The 15,708-nt window shown below is 42.5% G+C and overlaps 1 protein-coding gene across 1 annotated transcript in view; it reads left to right on the forward strand.

Moving 5' to 3' along the window:
* DHX34 (DExH-box helicase 34) overlaps positions 1-15,121 on the forward strand; it is a 47,779-nt gene extending 32,658 nt beyond the window's left edge. Inside the window, exons 14-17 of the mRNA XM_044306015.1 lie at positions 6,227-6,499; positions 7,872-8,048; positions 12,344-12,476; positions 14,387-15,121. Of these exons, the coding sequence (XP_044161950.1) occupies positions 6,227-6,499; positions 7,872-8,048; positions 12,344-12,476; positions 14,387-14,523 (720 nt within the window). The 3' untranslated portion in view covers positions 14,524-15,121. The remainder of the gene's footprint in view (positions 1-6,226; positions 6,500-7,871; positions 8,049-12,343; positions 12,477-14,386) is intronic.
* The last annotated feature ends 587 nt before the right edge of the window (positions 15,122-15,708 follow it).

The following is a 15,708-nucleotide window of genomic DNA, read 5'->3' on the forward strand; positions in this document are numbered from 1 at the left end:
CCATATGATGCGCTTCCATTTAGCGGTAATCTTGAAATGTCCGCGAGGTTTCCTCTTGGTCTCTGTTAAGCGTCCCACGTGTAGATGGTTTGTCACGTGATCGGAGCTTCAGAGCGCTTGTCACGTGATCGGAGTTTCAACACGTCACGTAACCTAGTTCCGATGTAGTTGGCTTGGTTCAAGTTCCGGAGGCGGTACCAACCTCCGTTTACACAGCTTTCTGGCGATAATCTTATTATTTTTCCGCACAGGTTTATTGCTGGTTATAATAATATGAGACGTCTCGTTGCTTTAAGGATCTCATCCACTCCCGCTATACGCGTTTCGAGGTTACGAACCTCTTCCTCAGTAGCTAGTTTGTGAGATCCTTACTTCCTCCTTATAAATCTTTATAAGTCACACCCTTTCTTCTAATTGGAATTCCTCCCAAAATCTGGTCAGGATCACCGATCTATGGGAACTTTTTTGACTATATATTTTCTTTTTTGTTTTGGATGTACCCTTTTTGTGGTTCATCCTATAATCATACATATATCATGTAAAACTATCATCCGCATTATACTCATATAAGTTATATTATAAACAAATGTATGTCATACATATAAAATACATATTATATAAAAAATAAATTATTAAAAGAATATATATATATACGTTAGTCTCAAATATTCAGATTAAAAGAATATATATATATATACCCCCATACCCCCAAAAACCACAAAGAAAAATCTCGAATAAAAATTGCGAATATATTGGTGAAATTATAGTGTAAAGAGAAACAGAAAACAGAAAGGGACTTTTAATGAAATAATCTGAATATTTGAGACTAACGTATATATATATTCTTTTAATAATTTATTTTTTATATAATATGTATTTTATATGTATGACATACATTTGTTTATAATATAACTTATATGAGTATAATGCGGATGATAGTTTCACATGATATATGTATGATTATAGGATGAACCACAAAAAGGGTACATCCAAAACAAAAAAGAAAATATATAGTCAAAAAAGTTCCCATAGATCGGTGATCCTGACCAGATTTTGGGAGGAATTCCAATTAGAAGAAAGGGTGTGACTTATAAAGATTTATAAGGAGGAAGTAAGGATCTCACAAACTAGCTACTGAGGAAGAGGTTCGTAACCTCGAAACGCGTATAGCGGGAGTGGATGAGATCCTTAAAGCAACGAGACGTCTCATATTATTATAACCAGCAATAAACCTGTGCGGAAAAATAATAAGATTATCGCCAGAAAGCTGTGTAAACGGAGGTTGGTACCGCCTCCGGAACTTGAACCAAGCCAACTACATCGGAACTAGGTTACGTGACGTGTTGAAACTCCGATCACGTGACAAGCGCTCTGAAGCTCCGATCACGTGACAAACCATCTACACGTGGGACGCTTAACAGAGACCAAGAGGAAACCTCGCGGACATTTCAAGATTACCGCTAAATGGAAGCGCATCATATGGACAGCTTATAAGAAGAGGGGTGAGTGACCTAACCAGTAGTGGGACGCCACGAAAGTTAGAGAAACTAACGAACATCAAGCAGTGAGTTAAATCAAACTAATATACTGCATAGTACTAACCCCTGAATAACCACCACTATAATCTTCCATAGAAGCGAGACCTACAGATTCATATGCGGATAGAACATTGCCAAAACTCAGTATATAATATTATCAATCGCACAAACTAGTGCGGAAGATCTTAAAGGGACTTTTATGAATGTGAATATATATTAATAACCTTTAGGAGTATTATATTGTTATATCATTATTTATTTTTAGGAATATCTTATGACTTTTAAACCTGTACTGTCATACACTTGGGAACATTCTGCAAGTTATATTTTATTTTATTTTATTTTATTATATGTAGTAGGGTGTGAGTATTGATTCGCCATCTTGTACACCTTGGGGTGTCGGTTATGTGTTATTACGTGGTAGACATTCATGTGGTATAGCATGATCAACGGCGTCTCCACCCAATTTAGGCTAGTGATGTATTTATTTTTTATTATACAGTATGTGATTTGTTTGTGTTGTCGTATTTTTAACCCTTTCAAGCCCGGAGTTTTTATATATTTTTTGCGTTTTTGTTTTGCATTCCCTGCCTTATAACTTTTATTATTTGTCTGTTCTCATAGCCATATGAGGGCTTGTTGTTTGCGGGACAAGTGGCACTTTCCAACGCCACCACTTAATATTGCATATGATGTAGTGGGAAGCGGAAAAAAAATCCCAAATGGGTTTAAATAGCAAAAAAACAACAACACAATTTTACAGTTTTTATTTATTTATGACATTCGATGTGCGATAAAACTGACCAGTTACTTTTATTCTTCAGGTCAGTACGAATCCGGCGATACCTTCTATTTGTATAGTTTTTCTTGCGTTTTGATAGTGTTAAAAAAAAAAAAGTGAGAACAATATCAGTATATTTTTTTTGTCGCCATATTTTGACCCCTATAACCTTTTTGTAATTATGTGTACGGAGCTGTATGGGGGCTCATTTTTTGCAGGGCGATCTGAACTTTTTTTGATCTTATTGATACCATTCCGGGGGGTGTATGACTTTGTGGTGACTTTTTATAAAAAAATTTGTAGAGAATTAAGCAACCGTTTTGCTGTTTGCCGTATGGGGAATATATTTTTATACTATGGGCGTTTTCGCACATCTCGACACCCATGATGTGTAATTTTTTTTAGTTCTTTATTTTTATTTTGGTAAAGGGGGTGATTTGAATTTTTATGTTTTTTTTTTATTTACCAGTAATTTTTTTTTTTACACTTTTTTTATAGTTTCCACAGGAAACTATAACAATCAATTATCTGATTGCTATTATCATAGATTCCAATGCACTTGCTTTGGAATCTATGATGATTTTACTAGTTTCCTATGGAGCCCTATTACAGGCAAGGGCTCCATAAGAAATACTATGCAGCAGCCTCCTGTCATTCATAAAGACAGGGGCTGCTGCATACACGCTCCGGCTCCTCCGATCACCACACGGGGAGCCGGAGCACTACCAAAAGTGCTCACTTTCTGTTTCAGCGCGCTCAGATGCCGTGGTGATTGAGGGGTTAAGGCTGGGTTCACACCTGAGCGTTCCGAAAGGAGCGCTCTGTATGCGCGATTGTACCGGCGTTTACAATCGCGCATACAGAGACAAGCGAACGCCCATTGTCACGCGTTCCCGAAAGTCTATGTACGGGAACGCGCGACAAAACGCCCCAAAGAAGCCCAAGAACTTTTTTGAGCGTCGGGCGTTTTACAGCGCGATCGTACGCGCTGTAAAACGCCCAGGTGAGAACCATTCCCATAGGGAAGCATTGGTTTCTCCTTGTTGAGCGTTTTACAGCGCGTAGGAACGCGCTGTAAAACGCTCAGGTGTGAACCCAGGGTTAATGTCCGCAATCAGCATTACTGCCGGTTGCAGACACGAGCCTCCGGTGTCTGCTAAAAGAAGCAGGCGGCCACCCACGGCTATGGCTCCCGCAGCGGGCAAGATCGGGTGCCATCTTTAGGACGCGGCCATATTTCACCTTAAGGACCAGGGCATTTTTTGCAAATCTGACCAGTGTCACTTTATGTGTGAATAACTTTAAAACACTTTTACTTATCCAGGCCATTCTGAGATTGTTTTTTCGTCACATATTGTACTTCATGACACTAGTAAAATGGAGTAAAAAAAAAATCTTTTTTATTTATAAAAAAATACCAAATTTACAAACAAAATGTTGAAAAATTAGCAAATTTGCATTTCTCTACTTTTATAATTAATAGTAATACCTCCAAAAATAGTTTTTATTTTACATTCCCCATATGTCTACTTCATGTTTGGATCATTTTGGGAATGATATTTTATTTTTTGGCGACGTTACAAGGCTTGGAAGTTTAGAAGCAAATCTTGAAATTTTTCAGAAAATTTCTAAAACCCACTTTTTCAGGACCAGTTCAGGTCTGAAGTCACTTTGTGAGGCTTACATAATAGAAACCAACCAAAAATGACCCCATTTTACAAACTACACCCCTCAAGGTATTTTTTACGGATATTTACCTGAGGGGTTAGGTCATGGGATATGTTTATAGAACAGGTTATTACGGACGCGGTGATACCGAATAGGTCTACTTTTTATTTAATAATGTAAGTTTTACACAATGATTTCATTTTTGGAACAAAAAATCATGTTTTAGTATCATGTTTTAGTAGTCTGAGAGCCATAGTTTTTTCAGTTTTTAGGCGATTATCTTGGGTAGGGTATGATTTTTGCGGCATGAGATGACGGTTTAATTGGCACTATTTTGGGGTGTGTATGATTTTTTGATCACTTGGTGTTGCACTTGTGATGTAAGGTGACAAAAATGGCTTTTTTTTTTACACAGTTTTTATTTTTTGGGTATTTATCGGACAGGGTGGATCATGTGATATATTTATAGAGCCGGTCATTACGGATGCGGCGATACCTTGTATTTGTGTTTTTTTTTGTGTTTTTTTATTTTAAAATAAGGGGAAAGGAGCGTTTTTTTTTTTGTTTTTTTACTTTGTGAGTTTTAGTAAAAACATATTTTTTTTAACTTTTTTTTCTGTCCTTTATTTCTGATGTTCACTTTTGGGGGTCTGATCCCCTCTGCAATGCATTACAATACATTTGTATTGTAATACATTGCCTGTTTGTGTACTATGGTGAGTAGTACACAAACAGGTTGCCTAGGACAGTGTTTCCCAGCCAGTGTGCCTCCAGCTGTTGCAAAACTACAACTCCCAGCATGCCTGGACAGCCAAAGGCTGTGCAGGCATGCTGGGAGTTGTAGTTTTGCAACAGCTGGAGGCACACTGGTTGGGAAACACAGGCCTAGGAGACCCAGCCTGAGGCTGGATCTTCTCGGCTCCCGTAGAAGGCAGTTCCCGATGCCGTGCAAGGCATTGGGCAGCCTCTGCATGGCATCGGGCTGCCTTCTGAGACATCGAGTCCCCACCACAGCAGCGCAGGGACTCGATGGGCTCCCTCAAACACAAACCCCACAGCGATCGCTGATACGGGGGGGGGGGGGGGGCACAGCCTGCTTATTGATTTCAGCAGGCACCCAGTTCTGATCACCGCCCGCCACACGGCGGGTGTGATCGGAATTACACAGGGTGTACAGGTATCAGTAAGTACCAGGACATCAGGGCGTACCTGTATCCGTAATAGGTTAAACCCCCGTCCAGCGCCGTACATGTATGGCGCGGGGCGTGAAGGGGTTAATCACACTAGTAAATATATTTATTCACTTAGCCTGCATAAAGTTATTCATTCTCCAATCTTTTGAATTCACATGACATTACAAAGTGCCTAACTTTGTCTACATGATAAATGCCATGTGCTGAAGTGACACAACACCTTTAAAATATAGAATCTAAACTGCATTACAGCTATATTCGCTATACACATGAACTTGAGGTACTTGGGGAACATTCTATCAGCCCATTTGCTCCGTTGAGGCAGCTTCTCATAGATGGGACCCTACACTAGACAGACTCAGATGGGCTCATACATTTTGATCAAACCCAAGAAGAACCTCACATGTATGTGTATGATTAATATAGCAGTAATGCAATGTGCAAACATTGAATGCATGGATTATAGTGTTGCTGCCTATTGTGTTAAGTAGCTGTAGACACAAAACGACAAGAGCTTTGTATTTGCAAAGTTGCCTCTTTCTGAAGAAGATTGACCTCATCCCTACAGTCTGTATTCAGTTAGTTACCAATCATGTTAAAGTTCTGGTCCTATTAGATCACCCCCTGTCCATATGCATCATTAGCACATATCAGGAAGGTCCGCCACTCCGGACATCCCTCTATAAGCCTACTGAAAAGAAATGGCACTCATATAGTTCATCGGGACTGTCTGACTATCTTATGTATATTGGGTTGTGTTTGTGTATGGGGTTGTGTCAACTCTTGGATGATAGATGTTGGGGGAAGGAAAGAATGAGCATGTTGGATTTCTGCATGCACAATCCTTTGCTATCTTGGGAGATAGGCCTCCGAGGAGTCTGTCATCAGCGTATTCCTATCTCCTCACTGAGAACATATGCATGCCAAACCGACCATGCACATGTGTAGGGGGGGGGTATGAAGAAATAGGACAGGTGAAGTAGACAGTGATAGTTTAGACTTTGAGAGAAGTTTTGTAATGTGCTTGAATATTTTCATGGACCCAGGGTCTTCTACTGTTGGCCCGCTCCTTGGACACTAATGCTGACTGTTGCCGCATTGTGTGTGACGGCTGGATAGAGCTGAGTGTGGAAGACCCTGAAGGAGCCCTTCATCTCATCTCCGAGGCTGTCCGTGTGCGAATGGCTTGGGAGAAAGTACTGCGCACCCGACTGGAGAACACGTCTAGCAGGCGAGACCCTGACGAGGATGACAGACGGAGGAGGAGACGAGATATTGACGACTTAGGCCGACGGCTTGTGGAGTTTGTGCGCTCAGAGGTGAGGTGTGATCTGATAAATTCCTGTTTCATTGTCGTTTCCTGTCTTGGAGCCATCTTGGGGCGGTTTGGGTTGGGTTTAGGACTGCCAGATGTTGGTGCAGGATTAGGGTGCGGCAGACACCAAAATTATGACATTATCCTATTTCCAAGCTGTATTTTTCTGTTTAAGACAATAAAGACTTAGAGGAGAATTGCAGATACAGACATTTATGACATAATTGTGAGAATGGTGGTCCTTGGTCATCATCCATCCCGTTCCATGCAAATAACACCTGTTCTACACTCTGACTTTGATCCGCATCAGTGATGGGGGACATTGGAACCCCCCCACCCCTTCTCAGTCGGCGGAGGTTCCAGCTGTCAGACCCTTAATGGAATTTTACGGGCACATAAAAAAAAAAACGTCCTGAAAGGGTTAAAAATAAAGCAGCTGTACTCGCCACTGATCCGCTGACTCTGCTCCCCAATTCCTGTCCTGGCTCATCACGCTAGACATGCACTCAATGACCATAGCTGTCACCCACATCAGCCAATGATTGGCCTTTTTTCTGGCATTTCCGGTGTTTCAAGCCAGGACAGAAAGTAGAAATCCACAGGAACTGGAGCTTTTTTTTTAACCCTTTCTGACCATTATTTTTATTTTTTTCAACAAATAGATCTGCCCGAAAAACACCCCTTTAATTATCAGACATTTATGGCATATGGACATGCCCTAAAATTTCTTTAGCTGGAATACCCCTTTAAAATAAAATTCCTTTTTAGCGTACATTACATCAAAATACTTTTTTGAATTAGCCCTTATTAAAAATATTGAGCTGTTCTGTCACAAACTGTTAACTGTTTTTCTAGCTGCGTGACTGGTACTTTTACTAACCCTTATCTCTAAACTACTGAGAGGCCATAAACACTTATTTGAGCCACATTCTTATTAGTAAGATAAGGACTGAGCTATAATGAGTGTTTATAAGGTCAGAGAGCAGAGACAAGGAGCCCATCAGCTCCTGGTCTGATAGAAAAGACAGAAAATCCAAAGGCTGCTACTAGAGCATCTCAGATCTGTACAGAAAAAAGGACTCCATATTTTTAATAAAGACCAATTTAAAAAAAATACTTTTAGCTCAAAATAAGTGCAATGCAATAATAAAAAAAATTGCCCCCAAAGGTGTCCATAGCCTTTAATTCGCTAGCTTTCCATTGAACTGTGGGAAAAACCTTGCCACAGTGAAATTACAAATTCAGCCGCACTGCCTCTGTATGTCAGCACTGCTGAGTGGATTTAGCTTGTTTTACCGCTTGCATTATACTTTTGCTTGCGGTCTGAACCTTTTACTTTGCTGTGACCCATTGCAGCTGATCTGATTCCTCTTTAGGTAATGTACAGTATGAGACGTCTTGCAGTTTTAGAAGCCCAGAACCTTTATGTGGGGCCCCAGACAGTTGCCGACAGTCACAGCATAAAGGGCTTGTTCGGCACCGAGGAAATGGAGCCAGATCCTGTAAAAGGAGGATACAGCGTCACCAGCTTCTTGACATATAATTGTTTGCAGGTAAGTTGGGGAAGCATTTCCAGCTGCACTCATAGCCTGCGCCTCCATTGTATAATTCAAGTCGCACATGCAGTCCGGCACTTAGAGGAACACTTTAGGGTGTTATGCCAAGTGTCCGGCATAAAGGGGCAGTAGAAGACACAGGGGTGTTGTGTTCATCCCAGTGTAGGTTACAAAAATGAAGACTGCTTACTGGTTGTAGAACTTGCAGAAGCTGTCGCTGTGCATCAGGGGCCACAGGTATCCAAAAACATATAAAAATTTCTGATATTTTATCCTCCCCAAAATAACTTGTATCTCCCCTTGGATACAACTAATAGACACAGCTTTGCCAATGGACAGACTAGTGCAGGGATGGCCAACCTGCAGCTTTCCATCCGTTGTAAAACTACAATTCCCACCATGACCTGCTGTAGGCAGTCTTTGCATGCTGGGAGTTGTAGTTTTGGAATAACTGGAGAGTCACAGGTTGGCCATCCCTGGACTAGTGTATTGAACCAGGGAGACCCATGATCATTATGAAAAAACTGGGACCCTTTCCTCAATGCTTAAAGGGGTTATCTGACCCCTGAAATGTCCCCCCATATGCCCCGGTTCCTCACACACAATGTACTTACCTGGATCCCCGACACACGCGTTGCTTTTGGTCCCCGCATGGCTCCCTAGCATCGCAGGTGACACTAGGTAGGCTCGTCCCCGTCACTGCCTGCTATTGGCTGTACCCCCCTCCCGCACAGTGGAGCAGGAGTACATTCTGTGTGAGGAGCCCGGGCATATGGGGGGGCATTTTAGGGGTCGGCAGGGGCGTTGCTAGGGTCTCAAAAGATCCAGGGCCCAAGCCCCAATGTATATGGCGCAGTTCTCTAAGTCGACCAATATTATTCGGTTTACTGTCCTCAGAAATTATAATTCCTCTGCCCCACTCTACAGTCCCATGTAAATAACATTATTTCCCTCCTCCACCATAGAGTCCCATGTAAATAACAACACACCATCTCTCGAGCCCCCTCCAATATACAGTCCCATGTAAATAACATCCCTCTCTATCTACAGCCCCCTCCAAAATACAAACCCATGTAAATAACATCACACCATCTCTCCTGCCCCCTCCAATATACAGTCCCATGTAAATAACATCACTCCCTCCCCCAGACACCTTCAACATACAGTCCCATGTACACTGAACAAAAATATAAACGCAACACTTTCGGTTTTGTTCCCATTTTGCATGAGCTGAACTCAAAGATCTGAAGCATTTTCTACATACACAAAAGACCCATTACTCTCAAATATTGTTCACAAATCTGTCTAAATCTGTGTTAGTGAGCACTTCTTCTTTGCCGAGATAATCCATCCCACCTCACAGGTGTGGCATATCAAGGTGCTGATTAGACAGCATGAATATTGCACAGGTGTGCCTTAGACTGCCCACAATAAAAGGCCACTCTGAAATGTGCAGTTTGATCACGCAGCACAATGCCACAGATGTCGCAACGTTTGAGGGAGCGTGCAATTGGCATGCTGACTGCAGGAATGTCTACCAAAGCTGTTGCCCGTGCAATGAATGTTCATTTCTCTACCATAAGCCGTCTCCAAAGGCGTTTCAGAGAATTTGGCAGTATATCCAACCGGCCTCACAACCGCAGACCACGTGTAATCACACCAGCCCAGGACCTCCACATCCAGCATGTTCACCTCCATGTTCTGAGACCAGACACCCAGACAGCTGCAGCAACAATTGATTTGCATAACCAAAGAATTTCTGCACAAACTGTCAGAAACCATCTCAGGGAAGCTCATCTGCATGCTCGTCGTCCTCATCGGGGTCTGGACCTGACTGCAGTTCGTCATCGTAACCGACTTGAGTGGGCAAATGCTCACATTCGATAGCTTCTGGCACTTTGGAGAGGCGTTCTGTTCACAGATGAGTCCCGGTTTTCACAGTTCAGGGCAGATGGCAGACAGCGTGTGTGGCGTCGTGTGAGTGAGCGGTTTTCTGACATCAACGTTGTGGATCGAATGGCCCATGGTGGCGGTGGGGTTATGGTATGGGCAGGCGTATGTTATGGACAACGAACACAGGTGCATTTTATTGATGGCATTTTCAATGCACAGAGATACCATGACGAGATCTTGAGGCCCATTGTTGTGCCATTCATCCACGACCATCACCTCATGTTGCAGCAGGATAATGCACGGCCCCATATTGCAAGGATCTGTATACAATTCCTGGAAGCTGAAAACATCCCAGTTCTTGCATGGCCAGCATACTGACCGGACATGTCACCCATTGAGCATGTGTGGGATGCTCTGGATCAGTGTATACGACAGCGTGTCCAGTTCCTGCCAATATTCTGCAACTTCGCACAGCTATTGAAGAGGAGTGGACCAACATGCCACAGGCCACAATCAGCAACCTGATCAACTCTATGCGACGGAGATGTGTTGCTCTGCGTGAGGCAAATGGTGGCCATATCAGATACCCCCCAGTAAGGTAAAACTGTGCACATTTCAGAGTGGGCTTTTATTGTGGGCAGTCTAAGGCCTCATGCACACGACAGTATTGCTTTTTCAGTGTTTTGCGGTCCGTTTTTTACGGATCCGTTGTTCCGTTTTTTGTTTCCGTTGTGTTTCCGTTTCCTTTCCGTTTTTCCGTTCCGTTTTTCCATATGCCATATACAGTATACAGTAATTACATAGAAAAAATTGGGCTGAGCATAACATTTTCAATAGATGGTTCAGCAAAAACGGAACTGATACGGAAGACTTATGGATGCATTTCCGTATGTGTTCCGTTTTTTTTGCGGACCCATTGACTTGAATGGAGCCAAGCACCGTGATTTGCGGACAAGAATAGGACATGTTCTATCTTTTCACGGCACTGAAATACTGAAACGGAGTGCAGACGGAGACACTTCAGTATTTTTTGCTGAACCATTGAAATGAATGGTTCAGTATATGTTCCGTATACTGAGCTAAAAAAACGTCCAGTATACTGAACGCAAAATACTGTCGTGTGCATGAGCCCTAAGGCACACCTGTGCAATATTCATGCTGTCTAATCAGCACCTTGATATGCCACACCTGTGAGGTGGGGGATGGATTATCTCGGCAAAGGAGAAGTGCTCACTAACACAGATTTAGACAGATTTGTGAACAATATTTGAGAGTAATGGGTCTTCTGTGTATGTAAAAAATGTTTCAGATCTTTGAGTTCAGCTCATGCAAAATGGGAGCAAAACCGAAAGTGTTGCGTTTATATTTTTGTTCAGTGTAAATAAAATCACCCCCTCCCCAGCCACCTCCAACATGCAGTCCCATGTAAATAGCATTATCCCCCAACATTCAGTCCCATGTAAATAATATGACTCCCTCCCACAGTCGCTTCCAACACACAGACCCATGTAAATAAAATCACCCCCTTAACTTTCAGTCCCATGTAAATAATTTCCCTCCCTTTAGCCCTAACATATAGTCCCAGTTAAATAACTACAACTCCTAACATGGCTCTGCCTCTCACACTGAGTAATCTACCCCTTCACTTACCTCTCCTCATGTACAGACCTCACCACAGCTTCTTACCAGGACTTCTTTTTGCTGCTGAGCCGTCCTCTCCTGCACTGGTCACATGATGGTGACATCATCGCAGGTCCTTTTCAGCTACTGCATTTAGAACTGATCACATGGACTGTGATGTCATCACAGGTCCTTCATCTCTTGCAGGGCATTAGATTCAATTGTATTGCCTTCCTGAGGACTTGCAGTTGGATCTATCTGACAAGCAGGACATTCGGGGTCTGGGACAAAACATCAGGGGCCCAGGCCCCTGAATGTTTTAACCTAGCAATGCCCCTGGGGATCAGATATCCCCTTTAAATGGATCTGTCAGTTTTATCGGACTGATTGTTTGGCGGAGCTGGTGTGAATGACGCTCCAGTTGGATTCATGTTACTGGTTTTTATTCTCTTGGGAACTGTATTGATTTTTTTTTCTGCTGTGTCTTGCAACCTGCTGTATTATTACTATGGGTACTGGATGTATGGGAATTGTTGACTTTTGTTCTTGTGTATTTCTATTGGGATAAAGTTATGTGAAAATAGAAACTAAAAAAAGTTTGCCACAAGGGTCAACTATTTTTAGATTTTTTTTTTTATCTGTGTGTGCATGTGTTTGAGAGTTCGGGAGGTATGGCTGTCCGCCAAATGAGTGTTTGTTTGGCAGCTATGTAATGCTATATGGCCAGCTATGTTTATATATATATATGGTATATGTTTGATGTTTCTTATTGTCATCAGAGCGACACCGATTTCTACAGTGACTGTCTGCGCACCTTCTGGACCTGTCCTCGCTGTGGTCTGTACATGCCATTCACCCCTCTGGAACGTATGGCTCACCAGAACAGCTGCGCAGAAGAGGAAACTTCGCAGGGTATGTTCCATGCTACAGCCACCAGTGTCAAGGAATAATTACAACATTTGTCATTATTTGTGACATTCAACAGATTCAGTGCCTATGCCTAGTACTAGGAAGAACTTAAAGGGCTATTGCTAGGATATGCCATCAATGTCAGATAGGAGAGGGTCCAATTTCTAGGACCCCCTTCTATCTCCAGAATGAGGCTCCCAAAGTGAGCTACCGACTCAGCTATTTCTGGCAGTCCCCAACTAGGGAATAGATTGGTGGCCATGTTTGCCTAGTGCTCTTTCCATTCACCACTATGGGACTTCCAAAATGAATGAAGAGCATGCTGCCCCGTTCTGGAGATAGGAGCGGGACCCAGAGGTGGTACCCGCACCCGTCTGACATGGATGTCTGAGATAGGCCAAACCCTTTAAAAGCCCCCTACAATCTGAATAATGAAAGGAGTGCAGCGCTGGTGTATCGCCCCATCCCCTTCACTGTTTTTCCCATGCACAGCAGCCCCAGGGCTAGTTCCTATGTAGCCGGGTGGCTTGGAAGGCCGCTGTGCAGGGAAAATTTAGAAGACGACACAATACTACACCAGCTCTGCATCCCCTTCAGTCTTAGGATTGGTGGTGGTCCCAGAGGTCTGACACCATCATTCATGAAATCATGGCATATCCTAAAATATACCATTACTTTAATAGATAGGTAAACCTAATTTAAGTGTAAACCGTATACAGTAATCCCCCTCTAGTGGTGCCTGCATACAGCCCACAATTGTATCAATAAGAGGGGTTGTCCAAAAAAATACATTTTTTATTATTATTTTTTTTTTAACAGCAGATTAATTTAAAAAAAATTAACTTACCTACTCCAATCCCTCTATTCCCACTCCATCCTCCCCTCTGGCCTTTCTTGTTCTGACTGCAGTGGTGACATGCCCTTATATCACATGTGACCGCTATAGCCAATCACTGGCCTGAGCGGCCTCATGCTACATACTACTGAGACCAGTGATTGGCTGTAGCCGTCATGTATGATGAGGTGTACAGCCCCTCATTGCTGCGGCCAATCACTTGTCTGAGTGGTCTTGTGCCACATTCTGCTAAGGCCAATGATTGGCTGCAGCAGTCACGTATGGTGAGGTATACGGCCCACCATTGCTGGAAACAAAACATTCCATCATTGATGCAATGGTGGGGAGGAGAGGAGCAATTATGCTGGAACGGAGGCAGTTCAGGAAGGTGAGCATACCATTTACTTTATACTTGATGGGTTCCCTGCCAGTTTTTTTTTTTTAAACATATACATATATGTGTATCGAAAAACCCTTTAAAGGCTATGTACACCTTTGGAGGCTATTTTTGTTCATGATTGCATTTTACTCATTTTTTGCTAAAATCATATTTTCAGTTGGCTTTTATTAAAAATATTGAGCCATTCTGTCACAAAAGGTTAACTGTTTTTCTAGCTGTGTGACTGGTACTTTACGTTCACTTTATACCTTTTATCTAATAAACCTTATCTCTAAACTACTGAGAGGTCATAAACACTTATTTGAGTCACATTCTTATCAGTAAGAGATCAGAGAGCAGAGATAAGGAGCCCGTCAGCTCCTGGTCTGACGAAAAAGAGAGAAAATCCACAGGCTGCTACTAGAGCATCTCAGCTCTGTACGCAAAAAAGGATTCCATGTTTTTAATAAAGACCCATTGAAAATATGATTTTTAGCTCAAAATAAGTACAATGCAATAGTAAAAAAAAATTGGCCCCAAAGGTGTCCATAGCCTTTAACTTTACAGCACGTATTTAAAAAAAAACTAATAAGCACAGAACTTTGGACCTATTTGAATTACAAAAATAAAACGTTCCATCGGATAAACTTGACCTTAAGGAGTGAATATTTTAATCCTTTTTTTTTTATTGTGCAACAGAGGCAGAAGACCCAGAAACCAAGGGTTTGTCAGTGACCGCTCTACACAAGACCTATCACTGTGATGTGTGCAACATGGACTTGGTTTTGACCCCCACTGAGATCCTCAAGCACAAGAGGCAGCATTTGAACTCGTAGGATGAACTTCAATGTGGGAATGAGCGCATCTATATCCCTCTCCTCCCATATAGACTGTGCATCTTCTATAGCCACCGCCACCTTGGTCAGCTTCTCAAACAGAAGTTAAGTATTTAAACATCGTACACATGGTGCCGGCCATCCGATTCGTGTTTGCTGCCGTCCATGAAGCTGCTCTGCTGTGTGCTCCTGGTGCCTTTCTTCTTTGCGGGACTTCAGGCTCAGTGCCCCTCACCAGCCAGCCTTGTAGACGATGCAGGGGAGAAGCTCTGTGCCCGTATGTTTGAACACAGCAGTATTTACTCTGACCAGTCCTGCGGTGGTGCCTACCCTAGATGCCAAGAGCGGAGACGACTTCTCTTACATGCCGCTTGGATGGGGAAACAAGATTTCATCCTTGGTGGTTGCAAGTCATTGCACCCTGAAAGTGTAGAGAAAATCCGGCAAGGCGGGGGGCGGTGTCAACAACCGTTCCTTTAACGCTGGAGTGGTCTACCAGCTGAGGGACTACTCTAATGGACTTTTTGGAGACTGGAATGATTCTACATAAGAAGATGCCAGGCTGATGATGAAGGCTGAATAAAGGTCCGTCTATCTTTCTTGTAGTTGTGTCTTTGATTTACCACCGGATTCTAATAATTGGGCATTAAGTTTATTACAGAACTTAGACAGTATGAGACTAAATATTTTTTTACAGGAATAGCACCTCTTTTAATTGTATGCTGTATTCAGGATGCAATACTTCAGCTGCAATACCAGGTGCAGCCTATAGACAGAAGTGGCACTGTTTCTGGTTAAAAAAAAAAAGCCCTTTTTTTTTCGACTCTCCAACAACCTCTTCATAGAAGCTCTGAGGCCAGACTATAGCCTACTTGTATGCAGACTACATTTTCAAGCCAAACCAAGCTCTGCCAAGTATTGCTGGGTGATTTCAGCCTCTAGAAATATATTAATGCAGGATCGGTAATGCAAATTGAATGTAGATGAACCCTTTTCTGTATTCTAATTGAGGACTGTGTGATAACCATTGATAATCTGGCACCTATCTGGTCGATTTTAAATGGGATGCAACAAATGATAGTGCTGTACCTCACATTACCACTAGGTGGCAGTATGACCTCATATATCTGTCCTAGCTGCTCCGCATAAAATGAGCCATAATTGCAAGAAAACTGTAAAATGTTA

This window comes from Bufo gargarizans, chromosome 9 (assembly GCF_014858855.1).
Source record: "Bufo gargarizans isolate SCDJY-AF-19 chromosome 9, ASM1485885v1, whole genome shotgun sequence".
In the NCBI taxonomy this organism is placed as follows: domain Eukaryota; kingdom Metazoa; phylum Chordata; class Amphibia; order Anura; family Bufonidae; genus Bufo; species Bufo gargarizans.